Source organism: Perca fluviatilis, chromosome 22 (assembly GCF_010015445.1).
Source record: "Perca fluviatilis chromosome 22, GENO_Pfluv_1.0, whole genome shotgun sequence".
Classification (NCBI taxonomy): Eukaryota; Metazoa; Chordata; class Actinopteri; order Perciformes; family Percidae; genus Perca; species Perca fluviatilis.
The window spans coordinates 15,386,358-15,410,216 of NC_053133.1; the positions used below are offsets into that span (position 1 = coordinate 15,386,358).

At 41.0% G+C, this 23,859-nt stretch overlaps 1 protein-coding gene across 4 annotated transcripts in view; it reads right to left on the minus strand.

Moving 5' to 3' along the window:
- prex2 (phosphatidylinositol-3,4,5-trisphosphate-dependent Rac exchange factor 2) overlaps positions 1–23,859 on the minus strand; it is a 96,625-nt gene that overhangs the window by 25,763 nt on the left and 47,003 nt on the right. For 3 of the 4 annotated variants that reach the window (XM_039789665.1, XM_039789663.1, XM_039789664.1), the window contains 14 exons: positions 23,303–23,439; positions 21,637–21,754; positions 20,802–20,986; positions 18,615–18,776; positions 16,173–16,395; positions 15,851–16,058; positions 12,156–12,335; positions 11,935–12,029; positions 11,211–11,293; positions 10,338–10,428; positions 4,137–4,265; positions 3,093–3,134; positions 2,126–2,223; positions 1,816–1,962 (listed from right to left, as the gene is read on the minus strand). In XM_039789665.1, the coding sequence (XP_039645599.1) occupies positions 1,816–1,962; positions 2,126–2,223; positions 3,093–3,134; positions 4,137–4,265; positions 10,338–10,428; positions 11,211–11,293; positions 11,935–12,029; positions 12,156–12,335; positions 15,851–16,058; positions 16,173–16,395; positions 18,615–18,776; positions 20,802–20,986; positions 21,637–21,754; positions 23,303–23,439 (1,898 nt within the window). Of the gene's footprint in view, positions 1–1,815; positions 1,963–2,125; positions 2,224–3,092; positions 3,135–4,136; positions 4,266–4,317; positions 5,284–10,337; positions 10,429–11,210; positions 11,294–11,934; positions 12,030–12,155; positions 12,336–15,850; positions 16,059–16,172; positions 16,396–18,614; positions 18,777–20,801; positions 20,987–21,636; positions 21,755–23,302; positions 23,440–23,859 lie in introns of those variants that run through there. The other variant, XM_039789666.1, reaches the window with a different exon arrangement.

The following is a 23,859-nucleotide window of genomic DNA, read 5'->3' on the forward strand; positions in this document are numbered from 1 at the left end:
ACAGATTAACATTTGGGTGGCAAAACCTTTCCAAAATTGACAGATTGTTTTTTGCATTTAATTATTTATTTAAAATGTTTTGCATGTTTAAATCCATGTGCAGGGGTTCAGAATGTGAGTGACAGTAGTCTATATCCTCGACGTTCCACTTCCGGGATTGCTCCGGTGCCGCAGGAAATTCCGCCAGATGCATGTCTTTTCGCCGATGTCCATTTCCTTCTGCTTTCTTTACGTTGGAATTTTAAACTCCGGTGGATTTATGAGGACTATGGTTAACTGCTCCTCAGATCTCTGCAGGGTAATTCCAGACAGCTAGCTAGACTATCTGTCCAATTTGAGTTTTCTCTCGCATGACTAAAACAACTTTTGAACGCACACGTTCCACCAAAACTAGTTCCTTCCCGAGGCTATTTTGCAGCGGCTCCGTGCGGAGCTTAGCGCTGCCCATGACAATTGTGATTGGTTTAAAGAAATGCCAATAAACCAGAGCACGTTTTTCTCCCATCCCGGAATGCTGTGTGGACTAGTGAGACTAGGGTGACAGTAAACCAGAACAGCTTTTTTCCTGAAGCCTATTTTTTGCCAAGGACCCATTACAAGATAGAGAATATACAGGGGACCGCATTGTGTATGTTCCTTGGAATAATTTGACGTAGCCTGTTTTTTACACTTCTGTCAGTATAGCATTGTATTAGAAAGACATTAGACGTGTAGCCTATTAAACATGTTTGCAGATTCTAAGAGTTATAGATTTGTTTGATTGGATTTAAAAATGTAAATCTTATTTGTTAAACTATAAATCCTTCTGTAAAAAAAAAAAAAACACAATTATATCATGATCATTTAAAAGAATGAATCCAAAACCTTTTCATGGACCTCCCGGGCAGAGTGCAACGGACCCCTGTGGGTCCCCGGGTCCCACTTTGAGAATCACTAGGTTAAGTCATCTCAGTATCTACCCAGTGTGAATGACCGATATAAGATCTAAGCAATCTTAAATTATTTAGGCTGGTCAGTATGTTTGCCTTTATGAAACCTCTGGTTGAAATTGAACAGAGCAACTTTTTGTTTGTTTTTGGTTGTTGGCTGTTTGGGATATTTCCACAATATCCCGAGACACAGTTCCAGCTTAAACAGCAACTATCCAGATGACGGTGAAGCTGTCTGTTATTCGAGTGACCGTGAGGGAGGTTGGTTGTGGGAGCTGGCTCTGCAGGATCAGCGCCACACCTCAACGATTCAGACCACATCCCTACACAGTCACTGCGGGCAGACTGGGAATTAAACTCAGCACATTTTAGTGATCGTTTTTGTGTCAGCCATGCAGCCTGGTAGTGGTATCTTGATTGATGATCTTAAAAAAGGTAGCTGCCATTTGATGTGCTTAGCTATAGCACACCATCTCACACACACAGCTGATCAAACATGTTGAATATTGAAAAGTTGCAGGACATGAATCATGCAATTCCTGCAAGTTTTTGTAACCCACTGATTCATGTTGTTTGAAACTGTATAAGATTGTTATCATTTGCTATGCTGTATTTATTTTAGTTTTATATTAAATGTGAGCATATTGAATGGTGCACAAGAAAAAGATGTAATACAAAATTAGAGTAAAATAAAGCCCAAATCTCTGTATGTATGATGCAAATACATGCATAGTTATATGAAAGTGGCCATTTATTTTTAGTCACTTTGATCATTAGTCAGTTTAACAAATCCATACGGTTATGAGTGTACACAGACAGCAAGTCCTGCTTTTAGAGCATCTGTTAAAGCAGATGAACTAAGGGCTGAGGCTGGTCTGGAGCTCACCAGATTGGGGGAGAGGAGAGACTGGAAGTGGAAGAGCAGCCCAGCGCTGGCGATCTGCTCCAGCCAACGGCGGCTGGCTTCCTGGGCCTCCTGAAGGTCCTGGGGGTCCGAGCTGTCCTGCTCTGACTCCCTGCCTACATTGTGGAACTGAGAGTGGACACAAAAAAGTTAGGTAGTGAGCTGAGACAAAGAATCAAACAAAAATGTTTTGCTATTATGTAGGATGATGCGGTTTACAAACGTAATAGTTCCTATATCTACAAGTATGTTTTCAATTTCTAATTCCAAACAAGACATATGTATAATATACCTGGTTGAGGACAGCCAGTAGGTGCTCGGAGAAGGCACACACAGCTGCAACTAGAGACTGACAGAAGACCATATCTCGGCGCAACTGGATCTCCGAGTCTAGAGGGGCAATAAAGAGGAGGCCGAGAGGAAAGACAAACAGTAAAAGAAAGTGAGAGGAATAGTAAAGATGAAAGAAAAAAAAAAACTGAGTAAGTGAAGATTAAAAACTAAAAAGTGGTGAGGTAAAAAGTTCAAAGATAAGCAGTAATAGAAATAAGTGGCATGAGTTTGCTTTGATAACTGAACAGACTTTTTAAGGTCAGACTGCTGTGGCAAACTTTCAGGAAGAGGACAAAAAGTCTTGGCTGCTTTAAAAAAAAAATGTGTTGGGTATTGAATATTAAAATATTGGAAAAAAAAATAAAAATGACAGGTGTGACACAGTGAGAGTGAGATTTCCTGAAAAAAAGGGCCCCCTGAGAAAGTTTAGCAATCCACTGAATTAAAAATGAGTTCATGAACTCCTAAATGAATGTTTCACAAGGCGTGGCTGCAAACTCTTTGACACTATTAACCAAACCCACAACAACCTCAGAAAAATAAATGTACCTTTTTTCATTTAGTACTTAATAATTCATAGTTCCTGGAGGTATGACAAGGGACATAACACCTTATTTCATCAGCATAGTTTCTCTCAAGGAGTTAGTATCGGAGTTTAGCAGTGCTGTTAGCCTCGTGTCAGTGCAAGGATTAATGTGGATTTTAAATCACAGCATCTATTGGTGCTGTGGAAGTCTTTTGTTTTTCGGTGCTACAATTTTTTTTTTTTTTTTTTAAAGAACATGGACATAAGATAATAAAGGATGCTATATCTTTATAGTTTATGGGTTTATTTATTTTTTGTGCAAAATGCATTAACATTGAACGTTTCAGCCAGTGCTGTATTCTGTATTTCTGTTCTACTGCAAGAGGAGAGTGAGACAAACCTGTATACTGTAGTAAGACCAAGAGCAGCCGTGTCTTCACCTCTGAAAAAAACCCAAATCAAAGCAATCCAGTGAGGTAGTGAACAATCTTACATTAACTCCCAAAGAGCCTTTCTCCTCGACTGCAATAATATGACCTATACTATAATCTTAACCCCTTATGTAAAGTCATGAACAGGCCCATGCTGTATAACTCTTTTGCTCCATCCCAGCTCCACAGCTTTTTATCTTCACATATAAGGGGAAAATTACACAGCATCATAAAAACCAGCCACAGGCAAAGATAGTAAAATAAATCTGCCTTTGTTTATAGTCATATCAGAGCCGCGGGAAGCCTGGCAGTACGCTGCACTGCATGAAAAAGCCATCATGGGGAGAGGTGAAAAAAAAAAAAAGTGGTGTACACAGGCCAAGCACATTAATATTAACTCTGTTTATTTGTACTCTCTCAGTTGTGACCGCAAACTCACCTTTTCCAGGAGTGTCATGTGACCGGGACTTTGGTCTGGGCTGTTCAGTGTGTTTGCCTGTGGTGTGTCTGTGTGTTCAATCTGTGTGCTAACAAAAACACAATCACACACTCCTATTGGGAATAAATGACGTTTAACTGCCTATCTAGAGAATAAATAAAAATATCTAGGGAGTGCGGCTCTTTTGATTGTTTAACTTGCTAGTTTTTAGCTCTATGTAGCCTCAATTTATGTACCCCAGGATGGTTTTAGAGAGCAGTTAGCGGTCTGGGACTGCCTGTACCCACACAACTGTAACAGGGGCTATTATTGCCTCCAATAAATATGATGAGGCGCACTGCAGAATTGGCCAATTTAATGTACATCACCTCCAAGGGCTGGCATTCTTTTTCATGATAAATACTATAAGTGGCTCTGTGTGCACACAAACCTCAGGCCCCAAACATTGTAAGAACAGTGGTGTGTGTGTGTGTGTGTGTGTGTGTGTGTGTGTGTGTGTGTGTGTGTGTGTGTGTGTGTGTGTGTGTGTGTGTGTGTGTTATTCATGTTTGGAACAGGTCATATAGATGCTCACCCTCAACATATTTAGCGATGGTTTGTGTAAGGGTCTGAACACTGCTGGGAAGGTTCCAGGGATCCTGCTTGACATGGAGACGCAGCTTTTTGGTGCAGTTCACCTTGGGCTCCATCTCCTGCTGGAACTCTGACAGAAACACACACACACACAGGCAGAGAATTAGCATAGGCCTAGTGGAGGCTTATGTGTGTCAACACAATTTGCACATAGGGAGGAAATGGATTTATATGACAAACTACCTTTTGTCCATCTCTTGCATTTTTAAATAGTGAGGAAAGAGAGAAATATCTTATTTCTTTCCTCCTCTGATGAATATTTGTTAATTACCTTCACCTTCAAAATACAATGTTTCTTTTCTCTCCCTTTTCCAGCTCTCTTTCTCCTCTGACTCTCTAGAGTCAGCTGTATTCACAGATGTTTATTGGCATCATAACATTTCTGTTACTTTGCTAAAGCAGTTAGAGCACATCAAACTCTTAGAAGTACAACACACTTAACTTATTTAGTAGATGGATTATTCATTTGACAAAATATTTCAGCAAAAAGGATAATCCAAAAAATATGACAGATTCCAATATTAACTATTACACTCTGCATCTTTCTGTCCTTTTTTTCACTTCCTCTCAAACCATCTCTATCCATCTTTTACTTTCCATCCTCTGTTCCTCTTCACGTAAGTCTCATTATCTCCATCTCTCTGAATGAAATGATTATAGGTCAGACAGACCCAGAACCCAGCAAAATTCCTCCTACTTTATTGGTGTATCCCACAGACCACCAGTTTTAGAGCGCCCACAGTCTAATCTTCCTTGTCTTTGCAGTCTAAAAGCCAATTTGTCAATTTGATGTAACCCCTCTTGAAACTAGACAGAAAGGCTTGTAATAAAGTTTACTTTGGAGACGAAAGACAAGATCTGTGTTAGAATGGTGGCCCGGTAAAACAGAAGGCTTCAAAGGGGTTTGGAGTGTTTGTGTGTGTCTGTGTGTGCATGCATGTCTGAGGGCGACGGAAAGAGTGAGAGATCAGATGCAGGAATGCTCCACTTGTTAGATAATCCTATTTGCTCTGTTATCAACCACACACATTACTGAAGTGGAGATGGATTAGCTCTGATCAAGGCCTTCATGTCCCTCCTTAGGGCATCTATGAACACACACAAACACACACACACATAAACACACACAAAACACAAGCAGACGTATTTTCAGTTCAAGCATATCTGTGATCACTTGAAGACAGCCTGAGATGAGAGGGGTGTGTGTGTCTGTGTGTGTTTGTGTGTGTGTGTGTGTGTGTCATTTGGATTGCGGTGTTTGGAGGCCTCACTTATGGCAACATACAGAATAAGTGGGTAATCGGCTCTTCTGCTTTTAGTGCTCATCACCCTCCATTAAAGTCACTTTCAAGGACATAAAATAAGAAAACTTTTTATATCAGAGCTTATTAAAGCTTTACATAGTACAATACAGACAACCAGGATACAAAACAGTTATCATTTTTGCAAAATCTGGGAACAATGCCTGCACCACTTACAAAAAGAAAAAAAACAATTGTTGCTTTTGAGCAACGTTTTTTTTCTATCTAATCCTCAAAAAAGGGCTGAGTCATCTGAACAGAGTTCATCATGAAAGGGCACGTAAGCTAGGGTTGTGCCGATGGACGATATCATCGTCCATCGTGATGGCTGCCCGAGATCACGATGGAGAGCAACCATCGTGATGTGTCTTTCCCCCCCGTCAAACACACTAATCCTAGTCGCGGGCGCTGGACGGGAAATTGACAAGTGCGTCGGTCTTAAACTAGCAAAGACACAAAGACAAGATTGGCTGTAGTGATACATTCTCTCTCTCTCCCTGTCAGCTGTAGCTCGCTCTACCTTCTAACGATGGACAGCGGTCTCGAGTGAGAGAGAAAAAAGCGTTAAAAGTGGAGCGCTATCACACTTTCCTTTCTCCCCTCATTGGACTAAGTTTGTCGACACTACTCTGTGCGTGCATCAATAAGTAAGTCTGAGGTCCTGTAGGTACGGGACGATGTTATGCAGGATTTATGAATGTACGTTAGCAACAGGCTAATTCACGAGGGTGCTATTTTATACGGTGGCCGGGAAGTGCAATGCAACATTACAAAGAATGAAACACTTTTACATTTTGGAAAACAAATTTACATTTTGGAAAACAAATTTACATTTTGGAAACCAAAATAACATTTTGGAAAACAAATTTACATTTTGGAAAACAAATTTACATTTTAGAAAACAAATTTACATTTTGGAAAACAAATTTACATTTTGGAAAACAAAATAACATTTTAGAAAACAAATTTACATTTTGGAAAACAAAATAACATTTTAGAAAACAAATTTACATTTTGGAAAACAAAATAACATTTTCGAAAACAAATTTACATTTTAGAAAACAAATTTACATTTTGGAAAACAAAATAACATTTTAGAAAACAAATTTACATTTTCGAAAACAAATTTACATTTTAGAAAACAAATTAACAAGATGCAAAACACTTTTACCAGTCCCGAAACAAATTTACAAATGACAGATTCTTCACGGAAAGGGAATGTACCACATACCGGAAGTGATGAGGTGTTGTTGGTGAGCGCAGTCAATTTGTGTTGTTGTGAGGAGTATATGGCGCGAATGAAGTTTATGGTGACTTTACGTGTGGTCGGTGTTTGGAGTTTTTATATGACGCGGACCTGACGGAAACACAGGGAACGTATCGACAGCCGCGGCCGGATCGAAGCTACAGCAGGGGGGCAGCTGAGTCCGTCTGCAGCTGCAGGACCTGGAGCTCACTGCCCATTCCTGGGAGCCAAAACCGACACCACGCAGCTGGAGACCCAGGCCGTATTGCTGGGCCCGCTGGAGGGAAGGGAAGCCCGGGAGAATCAGATCCAGGACTGAACGGAGCGGACTGTCACAGCCTGCTGAAGTTTAAATCACAGGTTTCCTAAAGGGAGTCTGGCGGGACTCGGACTGTGGACTAACGAAAACCACGACTTAAAGTCTCGTACATAAATAAATACATGCAGAAATAAATGAATCATTAGTGGGGGAGTGAGCCTGGACATTTCAGTCTGTTTAAACTTCACTTTGAAGCAGAACCTCTTAGTTCAGAAGGGTGAAGTTTCCGTTTGTACTCATATCTGTGAACTGATTATAATAAATATTCTTTGTATTAACACATTAATTAGTCTCTTTGTCTTTTTGTTTAAAAAACTAGAACATCGCATGAGATTTTGACGATTTATAGTGATTTTATTTCCGTTAGACCTTTGCCTACATTGACGCTGATGCATTAAAGACGGCCCATAGACAGTATATAAGGCAGTGCCTCCCTGTTCCAAGATGGCGCTCTATTGACGCATTCGATCCATAACTGCCGTAGTCAAGGCGACATGTATACAAAACCTCATCACTTCCGGTATGTGGTACATTCCCTTTTCCCGAAGAATCTGTCATTTGTAAATTTGTTTCGGGACTGGTAAAAGTGTTTTGCATCTTGTTAATTTGTTTTCGAAAATGTAAATTTGTTTTCGAAAATGTTATTTTGTTTTCCAAAATGTAAATTTGTTTTCTAAAATGTAAATTTGTTTTCGAAAATGTTATTTTGTTTTCCAAAATGTAAATTTGTTTTCGAAAATGTTATTTTGTTTTCCAAAATGTAAATTTGTTTTCTAAAATGTTATTTTGTTTTCCAAAATGTAAATTTGTTTTCTAAAATGTAAATTTGTTTTCGAAAATGTTATTTTGTTTTCCAAAATGTAAATTTGTTTTCTAAAATGTTATTTTGTTTTCCAAAATGTAAATTTGTTTTCTAAAATGTAAATTTGTTTTCTAAAATGTTATTTTGTTTTCCAAAATGTAAATTTGTTTTCTAAAATGTTATTTTGTTTTCCAAAATGTAAATTTGTTTTCCAAAATGTTATTTTGTTTTCCAAAATGTAAAAGTGTTTCATTCTTTGTAATGTTGCATTGCACTTCCCGGCCACCGTAATTTTATGTGTGAGCTAATATTGCGCATCTGTTCATGTGCGCTGCAAGAGTTATGTTATTGAATGCGTTATTCAGTGCAAACATAATAATAATAATAATAATAATAATAAATTGAATTTATATAGCGCTTTTCATGGACTCAAAGTCGCTTTACAGGGCAGGGTAGATTATAAAAACATAACAAAACAAAACGAGCAAACAAAACAAGTAGAACAAAACAAGATACAGATGAAAAAGGGAGGGGGGCAGGTGGACTATGGGTAGGCTGAGGTGAAGAGATGGGTCTTGAGGCGGGACTGGAAGATGGTGAGGGACTCAGAGGTGCGGATAGTGCGGTGGAACATAACCGTGAATGTAGTTTAAACTCAGTAATGATGGTATATTAGGTTATTACTGTCGCTCTGTTGAAGGCAGACGTCCCACTGTACTGTCGTTACGCAGATCACGGACATCTGATTGATTTTACTGCACCATAGTTAAGTGAAAGTAGGTCATGTTGTAAAACCTACCAGCAGGGCACCATTTACAGAGGGCATTTAAATGTATCTCTAATCGTTTCTATGTTAACTGTTGGCCCATAGTAGTAGGAAAAAATATTTATGTAAAGCTACCGCCACCCCATCATCGTCCATCACGATGTTTTACTGTAACCATCGTCAACTGCCAATTTAGGGGACATCGCCCAACCCTACCGTAAGCTAGTTTATATTTGCAATGGGAAATGATAAGGACAAATTTAGCCCCTTCCAGTAACATTTCCTACATTTTTCCTGTGAGAGATAAAATGTAACAATGGACAGCGGTGGTTAATCATCAAGGCCAAGATGAGGTTAGGTGGCAAATAAACACACAGTAAGAACTATGTTCAGATAACACACAAGCACAAGAGCTGTTACGGTGTCACATTTTCCATTGACTGGTAAGTAGCACCACAATAACCATGAAGTGGGGATGAGTATGCAACTAAGTGATGCTGTTTCAACACTATAAAGTGATTCAGAGTGAAGGGCACTGGGATGGCTGAAGGGTAAAATAAGTGAAAAAAAACAAGAGGGAGGATGAATAGAGGAGAAAATGGATGAGAGCTGGAATCCACCTACAATACTTTCCTATGTCATCACATCTGTGCGCACGCACGCACGCGCGCGCGCACACACACACACACACACACACACACACACACACACATTACACAACAGGAACTTGCAGCTCCTATGCGCAGGCGGCTGCGACATCTGTCACTACCCAAAATGAGTAGAATGCAGCTTTGAGTTGCGCATGCGTCACTTTGCGACGAGTGCAGATGTGAGTTGCGCATGCGTCACTTTGCGACAAGTAGCCTACAAGATGCTAACGGCGCTTTGAGCTAACGTTAGCAATCAAGTAGCCTACTAGATGCTAACGGCGTTTTTAGCTAACGTTAGCAATCAAGTAGCTAGCCTACTAGATGCTAATGGCGTTTTTAGCTAACGTTAGCAGTCAAACAATCATAAATAGCTAAAACGTTTTTGAAATGACTGCTAGCGACAAGTTAGCAATCAGACACAAAGACTGTCACTTTAATGGCGTTTTGAGCTAACGTTAGCAACCAAACAATCATAGATAGCTAAAACGTTTTAGAAATGATTTCCATCTTCTGTTATTGTATGTAAAGAGAAAAGTTTATTATTTTACAGATTTCACAAATTTCAGTAAGACACGTTATGCCGTAAACAGTTTAAATCTGACCATGCGCAACTCACATTTGCACTCGACCAAAGCCGGTCTGACTCGGCTAACATCGGGTATGACACGTTATGCCGTAAACCGTTTAAATCTGAGCATGCGCAACTCAAAGCTGCACTCTACTCATTTTGGGTAGTGACAACATCGTCAGCGTGTGCTCTGTTTTCTATCAGTATCGGTGCTGGTTGGGAGTTTCTCCGATATTATCTATCTTTTCTCAGGCCCACTGTGCAGCCCAGCAAGGCCCAGGAAGCACAGCTACAACATAAAAAAAACTTTCCTCACAGGAAGCACGTATACTGCTGCAGCAGAAAGTGAGATATTTTGTGAGGAAAACAAAACAGAGACTAACTTTTACATGTCTTGCTTAAATGGTTTGACTACTGTGTAACGAGATGTGGTAAAATATGCTGAGATCAGTTTCAGAGCCAGGAGTACATCACAGTCACGGTGCTTTACCATGTAATCCTCTTCCAGGTGTGAAGCATTTGGTCTGCTCAAATGCCCGAGCCACCACTGCTCCTCTCAGCATGCTGGTGATTGAGTCCACCTGAAGAAAGCACAAGGGTCAAGCTGGTGCACTTACATGATACAGTTTCCCTCTAGGCAGAGTTTAAAAGTATGTGCAGGGAAGCAAAAACTGCTGCCCAAACATAACCAACACCTGCATCTCTTGCTCTCTCTGTAACACACACACACACAAAATCCCACAAAGCCCTAGTCAATACAATTTGCTATGCAGTATGTAAACAAAGTTGGGGAAACTTCACTACAATAAAACAAATGACAGGAAGTTGCCCAAAACTGCAGAGACAGCAAAGCATAGTTTTTTCTGCTTTTCCACTGTCGATGGAGACATCCTCATAAAACTTTTCGTGGATGGTGAATGCATAATCAGATATGGTCAACCTTTGCTCCAAAGGTCTCAGAAAGGTCATAAGTAAGCTTAAGGCTGTTAAGTGTTCACTTCCATGCGCACGATTCAAAAATGAAAATGCAATTCCTATTCTCCATACACAAAAGTCTAAGTAAATACTTTCCCCTTAAAAACACGAAGTTGCACAATGTTTTTGGGTTTAAAAAGATTGCAATCTATCACACAATATAATTAGATAACATGATACTTATCACCTTATCAAGATAATAAAAAAGGTTAAATGTATTAGAGAATCAATAAACTATAGTAAGATTTAAAAGATTGTCTATCTGGGATATCTGGATTTAACGAAAGTTCGGGGACGAGAACTGCAAATAGTGAGAAAGTTAGTTTAGGCTTTCCACGAATAACTCTCATCAATCACATCTGCACAGATGTGAATTTAGCTGACCCACCTGGCTAAACAGATGCTCCAGAAAGCTGTGAAGTTTCTTCTGCTTATCATGGGACAGCCACACACTGGAGGGCATCTCATCTCCTGCAGAGGTGCGGTAACAACTTGTCAGCATTATTCCAGTAATGTACTGTATTAAACACATGCACTATGTTGTCTTACTGCATCAACACAGCTATGATGGCAAATCCAGTATATGGGTCTGTTTTTTGCCTTTCTTTTAAATGTACATGTTCTCTGCTTTTAGGATGAAGACAAAGGCAATATCTGAAATCACATACTGTATAACTGCAATGTGTGTGTATGGCTGTGTGACAGAGACATCTAAGAGACAGAGGGGGAGGATGTTTACAGGATACACAGCTGTGTGAGATGTTAATGACAAATCCAGCTGAGATGTGTGGTCAAATGCCTGTCATATCCAATTAGATTCAACTTCAGGCTTTTTTGTTCACGTCTTCCAGAAGGTGTAATCATGCAGTAAGATTGGAATCATGGCCTGTCAGTTATGGGACTATTTTGCAACATTGTGGATGATTGGGGTTATGGATTATGACACTCAGATGGACACGTTTTTTTTCTTGTTGGCCATACGAAATGGCCATATAGATGTTATACAGTGAATTAATAATAAGTTATGTTATTTCTATCTGCCAAATAACTTTACTAATGTGTGATACGTGGAGGAGAGTAATGCTTGTGTCCGCTGCGTTGCATTTGTGTACCTGAGTCCATCTCATCACTGTGAACATAGGAGCTACAGTGGCTGCTGCATATACTGGTGAAGGAGGCAATGGAGTTTCTGTTGCTATTACAGTCACTGAGAAGAAAAAGAAGATACATGTTGAGCAGAAAATATACTTTTTTACTGTCCTTTTTCAACACTTGTCATTCTGATATTGTATGTATGTAACTCTTTTGTAACCACATTTCACTTAGCTTTTACCTGTATGAGTCTCTGTTGCTTATTGTGTCGTGTCCAGAGTCCTCCTGCTCATCCCCTGCCACGTTAAAACACACTTTCTTCCCGTTCCGCTCCCCCTTCTCTCCCTCGCTCTCTGCCGATATGTAGCTCTCTGGGGTCCTCGCCTCTGACGCAGGAGGGTGGGTGATGGAGGATAAGAGGCTGATGGAGAGAAAAAATAGAGGAAGGAGAAAACGGTGAAAAGAAAGAGAGGAGGAATTACTTAAAACAGCTATGATATTTGAGACAGCAGGATAAAAAGTACTACTTTGATCACACAGGAATGCTACACAGGAAGCTCTTACATGTGCCGCGGCACTGTGACATATTTAACTGTAAATACAGTATGTACAGTATGTGCTTACTGTACATCTGCGTGGGCTCCAGTTTGGGCTCCAACAGCTGACTGAGTGTGCCAAACAAAACCTCAACTTGTTTGTGCTTGGCTTCCGCACGACAGCTTTAGATGGTCAGGGATCCATGTCGTATTAATAGATTCAAACATGTAGCAGGGTACAGCTGTGTCAACACGCTGCAACTCCACTGCAAAGATCAGATCCCCTGTCACTGTCACAGCTGGCCTGTATTCTATCAGACAGCTATCAGAAGAGCAGGAAGAGGCCGGCCGGGATATTTTCACAGTTGCAGCAACACATGTTAGCATTTAAAGCCATATTCCAATAAATGCTAGGCTTTTTTTTTAATCTCTCCACACGCACACACTCTGACACCCCATGCCTGTTTACATTTCAGCCTCATTTTAATTTCTGTCCACTTACATTTTCCATTGTGTCATAACATCGGCCTTGAGGACATTACAAAGCGGAGGCATTCGGGAGTGGCTGCTTGAGGCCACTCCGAGTAACGTAAAAAATAAACAACCTGTTTCCTTCGTGCTACCCAAGTGCATCTCAGATTTGTATACCTCTTTATGATTTTAAACACCTCTCCTTTCCCCTCATTCCTCTTTCTCTGCATTAACCCCCTTTTCTACCCATTCACAAGGCTGACTAGGCCACAGAGATGCCCTCATTATGGTCCACTCCAGGAGCTGCCACAATGCCCCTCCAAAGCAGAGTGGCATTCCATCACCATGGAGAAGCTCTCCAGGCTCTGTGATTGGCTATTGGTTCATAAAGAAGTGAGCGGAGTTTGGGGCCTTTGGGGTGCAAAATATCAGAGGGAGCAAGGGAGAATAACAATGACTGGATCAGAGAAGGGGCTTCAACAGAGAGAGTGGAGAAAATAAAAAGCGAAAGAGTAGGCCAAAGTGCACCACTGCTATTCGCAAGCAATCAGAAAGATCTCTTAATCTATCACAGGGAAGCTCCTTAACCCACTTCGACACATTAAACCATTGGACATCAATCGCCTTCACAGAATCTAGAGGTTCATTACAAAGCTCCACGGTAGGCAGTTTCTTGATAGGATATTTGCATGCTTTGATCCACGCTGAGGTAAATAAGTCAGAGGATCCTATAGCTCTGAAACCGCTGCCATTCAGGATGCTATTAATGAATTAATAAATATGTTAAAATGGAGAAGAGTGGGTGTTTTATCCAGGATGGGAGGAGGTCCTGATACAGTATAAAGCCTGTCACAGTGCACGTCCTCACACAGCTGTGACCCCTCGCCTGTGGCCCCCGAGACAAAGGTTCACAGGTCACTGCCTCAAAATGGATTCCTCTAGACAGAATCAGCCAAGAAATTATGAAAAATCTTTCAATGTCCAGTTGTTTTCTTTTCCTAAATTACTTGAGGAGGGGCAACGGTTGTATTTGACATCAAGTCAAAGTTGTGCTGTCAAAGTTAGTCGCACCCAGCACAGAAAGAGAAAGGAGGCACAGACAGTGAACAATGTCTGTGTCAATATGTGCAGGTGGGTGTGTAGAAAGCAAGTCATAGAGGAAATGAGACCGGATAAAGAGACAGTGAGATGTAGAGAGCTAGGAGGGAAATGGTAGGGTGTGTAGTAGTAGTAGTGACCCTAGGCCAGTTAACGAACCGTTTAATTTGCAACTAACCTAATGAGGTGCTTAGGAGGAGGTATAGAGGTCAAGGCAATGCTTCCAGACTGCAACTACTAGCAATACAACCCATATTAGTTCCACTCCTGTGAAATACTCATGCCCACCCTCATAGCTCAATCTTAACAAGCTCCTGAAGTGTGCATGTGTGTGTACATTTGCATGTTTAAACAGATAGCGGCTGGTAAAAGGTCATTATCCCCCCACTAGCTGTGTCTCGGGCCTTTTGAATGCACCTGAAAACGACTCTACTAATTGGCACTGACAGGAGCATGACAAAATTTGTCCAGACTTGGTCATTAAGAGCCCTGCTGTGGACTCAACTCATTATTACCACAGCTAGGTGACAGCTCCGCTCCATCTAGCGACTTTTAATGTCATTCTCCGAATGCTGCCGCCTTGGTTGAGGAGACTTCTAATGACTGAATCAATCTAATCATCAGCTAAAGATTCAGAACACATAAGTCAGCTGTCCACCAATAATTACCAACTACTGCAGGGGAAATCTGGAAGAGCTGGAAGTTTCTTTCTTATTTAGAAAGGGCTTCTCATTTCATAGGTTTTACACACAGTAAGTGTGTGTGTATTCAATTTCCAATTCAATTTATTTGTGTGTATGTGTGCACGTGTTTTTCTGCATACTGTGCTCGCATATATCAGTGGTCCATTGTTGTTGAATGGCATTTCCAGAGGGCACCTGGCCTCATGACACACCCTTTACATCACTGAGATTGTATTTCCTGTTTGGGGGTGGGGGAAGTAGAAGTGGAGCAGTGTTTCCCATTTCCTTTCCATAGCCTTGTGTGCCTCCAAACAATGAACCCAGCGACCATGCTGAACACAGAGAGTCCAGCCAGCAAATACTGATCTAACACACATACCGTATCAGGAAGCATGGGCATACCTTTGTGCGCCAAATTGTGCAGACATATAATCGAGAAAACCACCAAACTGACTTGATGTTTCCGTTTATCCCCTGCCTTCTGTTTCTCTCTCTCACACACACACACACACACACACACACACACACACACACACACACACACACACACACACACACACACACACACACACACACACACACACACACACACACACACACACACACACACACAAAAACAGGTGCTAGAGTAATGACCAAAATGTATGCCCGTCAAGATGCAGGCTGCTAAAGTTACAGTGTGTTATATGAGGCAATCTGGTTTCAAGGGACATTTAAAATCAAGTGGAATAGAATCAGCAGGAGGGTATCTTTTCCCATCATAAAACAAAAAGTGATTTGAAGGGTTTAAAAAAATATCAATTTCACTCTTTGTTTTGCAATTTGTGGGAAATATGTTGAAATAGATTAACTTCAAACTCAAGGCCATTTAATGAAATGTTGGAATCAGAATCAGCTGATAACACAAACATAACACTGTGTCTCACATGGGAATGGTTTGCAGAGGGTTGTGCATATGAGAAACAAGTAACGTGTTGATTGTGTGTGCGTGTGTGTGTGTGTGTGTGTGCGTGCATGCATGTGCGTGTGTGTGTGTGTGTATGTATGTGTGTGTTTATAATTTATTTCATATTAATTTAACCACTTGGATCTCTACATTCAGGTTCAGATGTTGTATATGCTGTAAGTGTGTATCTATAGCCACTCACTCATGAATATGGGCACCGTGCGTCTCCATCTCTTTGACCACCATGGTGAGTTTGTAGAGGAGTTTTTGGTAAGCATCCAGGGTGAGCAGGTCTTCCTCTCTGAGCAAGAAGCGAAGGCCATGACCCTCTGTCCTGCCCAGGCTATGACCTGATGGTGCGGCCATAGTGGTGATAGTATGCTGGACATTGACCATGGGGTTAAGCTTACCTGAGGCAACACAAACATGCAAGGAAAAAAACAGCACCAGTTAAAAAGTCTGAAATTTCGAAGCAGATTCAGATGAATATGCATTATTCCACTGTGCAGGTGCTCCTTACTCACCCTGCTCAGCACTAGTGTGTCCTCTCTTCTCCAGTGTGTTCTTCCTGTTGTCCAGCTGCACACCAAAGGCACTACCCAGAGAGGTGGTAGTCTTTGGGTAGGACACCTCCATCACATTGATATGACAGTTTGTAGGGCAAAAGTCGCTGCTATGGAGGGGGGACACCTTGGCTTTAGCCTGCTTAAAGGTGGGCCATGCTCTGTTCTTCAGTACCCGAGCAAACTGTACATACAGTAGCAAAAGACAGATACGGGTGGTTTAGAGATAAAACATGTTTTCTTTAATTAATGTGGCTGGTAAAGTGAAAAGATAATTTGTGAGAAATATGGGTAGAGATTTGCACTGTAATGGCACTTCCCTCAGAGAATGCCATTCTATGGTACTATTGTCTGGTAGCTTTATAATCAATAGTATCAAAGATAGGGAATAGGAATTTAAATGACAATTTTAGAATAGGCAGGCTTCAAAAATCTAAATCATAGACTTATATAGCTGATGTGTACCTCATCAGTGCAAGAGTAAGAGGCTCCATGTGAAACACACTAGAGAATATCTGTCAACTAAATGTTTGGTTTTGTTTTATATACATGACAGCTGGCGCCTGAAGAAAAGCATAAACACCCATTACTGTACATTTCCGACATTCCTCCATTTTTTTTGTGGCAGCTCAAATATTTAACCCAAATCAAAGATCCAAGACAGACACATAACATCGTCATTGTTAACATATGTGAAGAACTCCAGACTCCAACATGACCGTTTATCATTAAAATTAACAAGAATTAAATTAAACTGATGTATAGAAGCTCATTTCATTACTTTGTAAGATTATATTATGCCATGATTTTATTATGTGTGGTTTGATTTGTAATTTCAGCAACCTCCAGATTGTAAGTTTCCACTGAAAAGTATGTTGCGTCAAATAAAGTAAAGATTATTTTCAGAGATGTTAACAGCACATCAATCCATTAAATGAGAAAAATTCCCCCGGGTGGCTTAATGGTATAGAACTTCTATAGGACATCCAACTCCACCCGAACCCTGCTGTGTGTTCAGGAAACCTCCTGAACTTGCCACGAGATAGCATCTCCATGTAAAACACAATACGCAGGGAGCCCAAAGGACTGCTTAGATCCAATAGAGCTGATACAGAATATCACAAGGACATTTGTTCTTCGCAACATTTGGTTGCACTTTTCTTGAACTCTCCATCACAGGGCCTGCATCCTGTCTTGGATGTTACACAGCAGATGGTATAAGCAACCGGATCAGTTTTTAGCAACTTGGGCTGTCAACCAACATAAGCATACCATAATGTGCATGTCAGCTAAGGAACTTAACCCAAACATGTCTTCTATGTTATCTAAGATAGCTGGAGAATGAAGCTTCTGCTCCAGGGTAGATGATATGCTCCAGATGGACCCCGAGCTGACCTCCTCTTGAGACTGAGGAGTCTCACCACATCTCTTGTTTGTCTCTAGATGTTTGTGGACACTTTATATTTCCAGGCCTCAGGTTAACATCTCTCCTTGTATCACTCTCTGTTCTGTCTTTCTGTCTTCCCTCTTTCATCCTTACTCTCTCTCATTTCTTGCTCCTTTTCTCATTCTTCCTCTTTCGACCCCCCCTTCTCTCTAGGGGTCTGAGAAGGAATGCTCCAGTGCAGGAGGGGATCTTACACAACAAAAGTCCTGGCTGTGGCTGTGCATGGCTATTTATAAGTGACTGGTAATGAATCCAAGACCCACTCTAATGTTGAGTCAGATCTTTTCCTTTTTACCCTCTCACGCACATTTGCAGGCACTGGGATGTTTGGCCTATAGACACATGTGAATGAAATGTGATGAAAATACTCTGGCTCTGTCAACAACCAGCTGTAACCTAATTACAAACACAGCGCCAGATAATACTAAATATTGCACACACATTCACAAAGTCAATAACAGTCAGTCAGTGACATATAGTGACAAATATTTCTTCTCACTCTCAGATCAGTGAGAACTAATTATTTTAGCACAGGAGCCTTCATACACAGACACTTGTCTTCAACTGCACTGACAAAGTGCACATCTATGTCTCTTAAGTACATTATCAGTATGTCTCCCTCACTTGCCCCGGTTCTTTATAAACGTATGGGAGATTCTTTTAAATCACAGCAAGTGAGCAGTGGAGGTCGTTATAAAAAGTTCTATTACAATGCATCTACGTTGAATTAGTTCAGCAGGACAAGAACCACAGGGTGGAACCACATCGGAGACTATTTAAAAGTGGTGTTTCTACACCAGCTGCATCATGTGTCTATTATTGTCAATCTACAGAGAATTACAGAAGACAGAGTCCATTTTCATGGTTCCAAGCTGCATGAAAATATACATATGAAGTTCATAGTGAAGACAAATATCATCCAGAGCAGAGAGACAAATGAAGGGCTTCTTTGTTACCTTTCTGTAGTTGGTGATACGCCGGTTGATGTGCTCCACCCTCTCACCACACATGGCACTGAAGCGTACCTGCAGCTCCTCTGGGATCACATCACAGCTGGAACTCAACGTTCCACACATCTGCACCAGCGTGTCATCATTACGCGCCAGCGCCTCCAGGATCTGGTCCGAGAAAGGACAAACAAAGGCAGGGATGATTAACTGACACGCAAAAAATCCCTTTTTGCAACAACTGATGGGATGTAAATAAATGACCAAGCCTTTTTAAATTGGAAAACAGAACATAATTTGGCTGGAGGGCTGATTCCTCTACAGTATTTCATGAGGAGTTAAACTGATATCTAAAATGTCCATGTGCTTTTCATAAATCCATGGAGATAAACCCAGATTGTGATACATATGCTGTACGTATGTAGACTCTGAATTTCCAGATCAGAGATTAGATATGGAGGAGGAAGAGAGACACAATTCTCTAAGCCATCTTAATGAGATGCCTAGTGGATGAGAGAGAAAAGCAGGGGAGGAAATGTAACAGCAGGAAGAGACTGAAGCACACAAAAAAAAAACATGCGTCCCGACAGTGTTCGCAATATTAAAATTCAACATCACACAGATCTCAGAGAACATCTGGGGCAGATGTTTATAATAACACTAAAATTACTTTCACTTTGGAAGAATAGGAAACGACTTATAGTTGAAGGGGATATGGGAAGTTTTATTTCTGTGCGTTGTCATTGGGTTTCATTTAAGATGGTGCTTTTAAAGACTTTAGAACACAAGGGCTGTAAATCTAGGCTAGTTTAAGACATGAACCCAACTTGTGATCTCTGCTGATTTACCATGAAGAGAGATGTTGTTCATCATGGTATTTGGCTTAAAAATGCTGCAAACTGCTTTTTATTTTCCACACCAGCATGTGTGCATCTATGTCTGAGTGAATCTCCTTTCCTCTGTGTATCTTAAATCAATCAGGATCATTCTGTGAACATTGACTCCGGGATGTAAAAAGCATGCACTTAACACAGCTGGGAACTAACATGACTAAAATAAAGCTGTCAGTTTTAACTAGCATCAAGCCCCTCAATATACACAGCAGGAGAGCCGTTGGCTGTACGTGTCTGTACTTAGTAACACAACAAAATGACATTGTGGACATTTCAAACTTAAGGAAAAATGCCATGACAAAGTTTGTTTGAATTATCAGTCAGAATCTAATTAATTACAAATTCTACTGAGATTCCACTTCCACTCAAACAGCAAAAACATATAAAGAGAAATGATGACTTGTCAAAATAATTTTTTAGTTTATCTACTGCTACTCTGAAGCCCAGAAGCCTTGTCATGGTTTGTTTACATCTTTATTGTTCTTCCTGATGAAGCAAGGCTCAGCTCTGAGGTGATAAACCCCAACAGCACTATTCATCATCTCAAAAGGTTATAACACTGTCCCTCTCTTTTCCTCTGTCTCCTCTCTCTCTTTCCTTCACTGCCATTCATTGCCACGGAGGAATAAAAACGGTATGCGTAATGATAAAAGCTCAAATTAATTGCCATTAATTGAACTAGACATTCTACTAGGGCAGGACAGGGCCGGATTAACCACTGGGACAAAAATGAGCTGTGGGCCTCTATTTAGCAACTGTTCGTCCCACTTTCTGTGAATTGTGAATATATCCTGTTATACCCATCATATACTGTACAGTGCACACAGCACACAGCAGCTTTAATATATTTTTCCTACAGATCGATTAACCAATCTGTATTCTTCAACTGGAATACAAGTGTTTTATGTGATTAAACCCAAACAGTGAGGAATATGCTCCATTTAAGCATAAAAACAACCAAAATAATAAAGATATTAAAACTAGCCTTGTGGCCGGACCAAACAAATCCAAATAATTGAAGTACCATCATCACTGTTTTCAAAAGATAAATAGTCAGAATCCCACATATTTAAACCAACATCTAAAAAAATTTCAACAAACCAATCAGCCTAAACTCCAGTTAAGATGTCCACATTTTTTAAATGGTCATACAAGAATCCAGAATGGGAAAGGAACCGTAATGTACAGATGATACTTCTATTTATTGTTATCAAGTTAAATGTGACAATCTATCATATTCTATAGATATGAGATCATATAATTTAGCCCTATATGTATCCCACTAACTGAACAGACAGAATACCTTTGCAGTGAGGCTGAAGAATCCCTTGGGTTCGACCATCTTTTCCAGCACATGACACTTGATGCCAGCAGTGCTATCATACTCATACATCACTCCGTACTCCAGGTGGACGTTGTCTACTGTCAGACTTACATGGTCCTTCTTCCCGTCGATGATTGCTATAGTGTTGAATTTGTCCATCACCTCTGAGATGGTAGAAACACAGAAGAACGAAGAGACAGTGGAAAACCAGGTCTCACACAAAATATGGCAACACACATGCACAAATCACAAAAATGATGCACTGATCATGTTCTGTGATAAACACAAAGAATCCTTATCTTCACCGCAAAAAGTGTTTTCATCACTGCACACTCTGCACTGTAGGAGGTCTCAGACCACCAAATCTGCAGTTCATTTTAGAGGAAGACCCTCTGCACATGGCTTCCCTCCATCATCCCCCCAAAAATGATGAGCAATTTCAAGAGCATTAAGTTAACCAGCCCTAAGCTAAGGCGATGACTTAATATGGCAATAAATCCTGCCTCAGAGCTGTTTGCTACGAAGGGAATAGTTCTCCTGTTTAACTCGCTCATTGGGATTAATAAATCGTAGGAGGGAATTAACACTTGATGAGCCAGACTAACACACTCCAGATGAGCCTGTTTGGAGCTCTGAACTGGAGAGGGCGACGGGCTTATGTTGCCGCAAACAAGCATGTGTTACATCCGCGGACACCTTGAGCATAATTTCTTTTCCCAGATTCTCGTGTAGTTTCTGTGTGTGTTCTTTGTGTGTAGTTTCTGTGTGAGTTCTTTGTGTGTGTGTGTGTGTGTGTGTGTGTGTGTGTGGTCACCTTCTACTTTACACTCAAAGCCGTCTCCATTCTCCTCAGGGCTTGGTTTCTGGTTTGTTTTCTGGTTGTCCTCCTGGGCACTCTCACTGTTGTTGTACACCCACTTAATAGTGTCTTGCTGCATAGGATTACAATAAAGGAATTCTTAGAAGTTTAATGAAAATGTTTTTGCATCATAAAAAAAATATGAAACATATTTTGTCTCTATCAAATGATTGTTAGCTATTCATACTTTGAACTTACATTGAATTGTAAAACTCCTGTGTGTTTTCGCTAATTAAATTGACTGGAAACATTTAAGTCACACGACTGTCAGCACAAATTAGTCTATTGGCAGGTCTAACAGGTGGCATTTCTATTGCTAGGAAGATGGTCGATGAGGAAAAATAAAACTCTGAACACACAGTACACAAGCTGAGGTTTGGGTTTCGTGCAGCATGTTTAGCTGATTCTGCCCAGATATGGTGTACAATGTCACAGTTGGGTTGGCAGAGCATACAGTGAAAAGCCTTCACAAACATATGGAAACATGGTGCTTGGTGAGACCGCAAACGCAAACCCATGCCAATCTCATCAACCCACTCTAGCGTGCCACACAACCCTGTGTGTGCGTGTGTGTGTCGTGTCTGTCTGTTCTCCCGTCTACGCACCCGAGCCCACAGTGGGTTTTCCTGCCAAGGCTTCATGCTGTGCCTTCCTACTGGTCTGTGGTCTTCTAGTATACAACACACAGAGACAGAGAGACAGAGAGAGACAGAGAGAGAGAGAGAGAGAGAGAGAGAGAAAGAGAGAGAGAGAAAGGGGGGCGGTTCCTCTTCGTCCATACTTGATGTAAACCAGATCTCCAGTAGTGTTGTGGAACCCTAAAGTGCTCATTAAGCCTGAAGTCTCACTGGGGCTTAATTATAGTGACACACTACACTAACTCACATCATACATACACCCTTGGGTTTCTATTTTCACACAATTTTCCCACCTTTAACAGGTGGACTGAGCGTGCTCTCTCCCCGTACACTGTCAACCACAAAAAAAAAAAAAATGGCAGGCTTATCCTCCATCTTTCTCCTCCCTCCAACAATCTCACCCACCCTGAGTTCCAGCCACCCCCAGATCCTTTCCCACCTCTCTCTGCAGCCTGCCAGTCTCCCACAGCAGGCCCACCGCTGTGAGCCAGAGGTCAGTGCTGGAGGAGCCAAAAATACTATTATTTCTGCGTAATGACCCAAGAGAAGGAAAGAGGGAGTCAGAGAGAGAAAGAAAGAGAGAGAAAGAGAGGGATGAAGGTAAACGGGAGCTAGGAGCTCTGTCTGCTATGTTTTTTTCTCACAGTCAACTAGTCCTTGTTTCCCCTCTTTTCTGATCTTTCACACTTCTCTAGTTTTATTAAACTATCAGATCAATCAACATACAATCCAAATTATCTTAACTTTCTACCAGTGAGGTCATGGGAAGGCAAAGCTTGACATCCAAACATAATTGCAATTTTTTTTAAAATAATTAATAACTAAATTCTTAGGGGACTATATCTTCATAATGCTCACAAAGTTGGGTATGTTTTCATTTTTATTTTACGTATGATACCCTAAATAATAGTTAAAAACTTTCCCCCTGAAATAAAACTGCAGAGTTTAGTTAAGTTTATTCCCTTCCTCTCCTCCCGTCTCACCTGTGTGGGTCGCCGGTACTTCCTGCACGCGGTGACATGAGCGATGACGCTGGCATGACTCTCCTTGCTTACGTTGATACCGTTCACCTTGATGATGCACTGGCCTGGGTGGAGACCAGCAATGGCTGCCACCGTGCCTGCCGTGAGAACGAGACAAGCAACGAGAAAGGAAAGGCGTCACGGGCAATAACCACTGCACGTTACCATGCAGGTGAGAGCTGCATCAGGATGAAACAAACATCAGTGCATCCCAAAATAATAACTGTCTCATCCTGTACACAAAATTGGGTTGAACAACATTACATTTTCTCCTTTGTATTTTCAACTTTGTTTCCTGTTTTGGCAGCTCAGGAGGAGTGCGAGAGAGAGCGTGGAGAGGAGGGAAGTTGTTTATCTGGGGTAGAGGAGGGCCTCTCTGAGGGATGTGATTCAGACCATACTGTAAGACAACTTCAAGGTTTACAGCTATCACAAGGAAGTGCATGGCAGACTAAATATTCCTCCCATTTGTTTTAATAGCACCTTAAACACACCATGCATACCTCACATTGCAATAT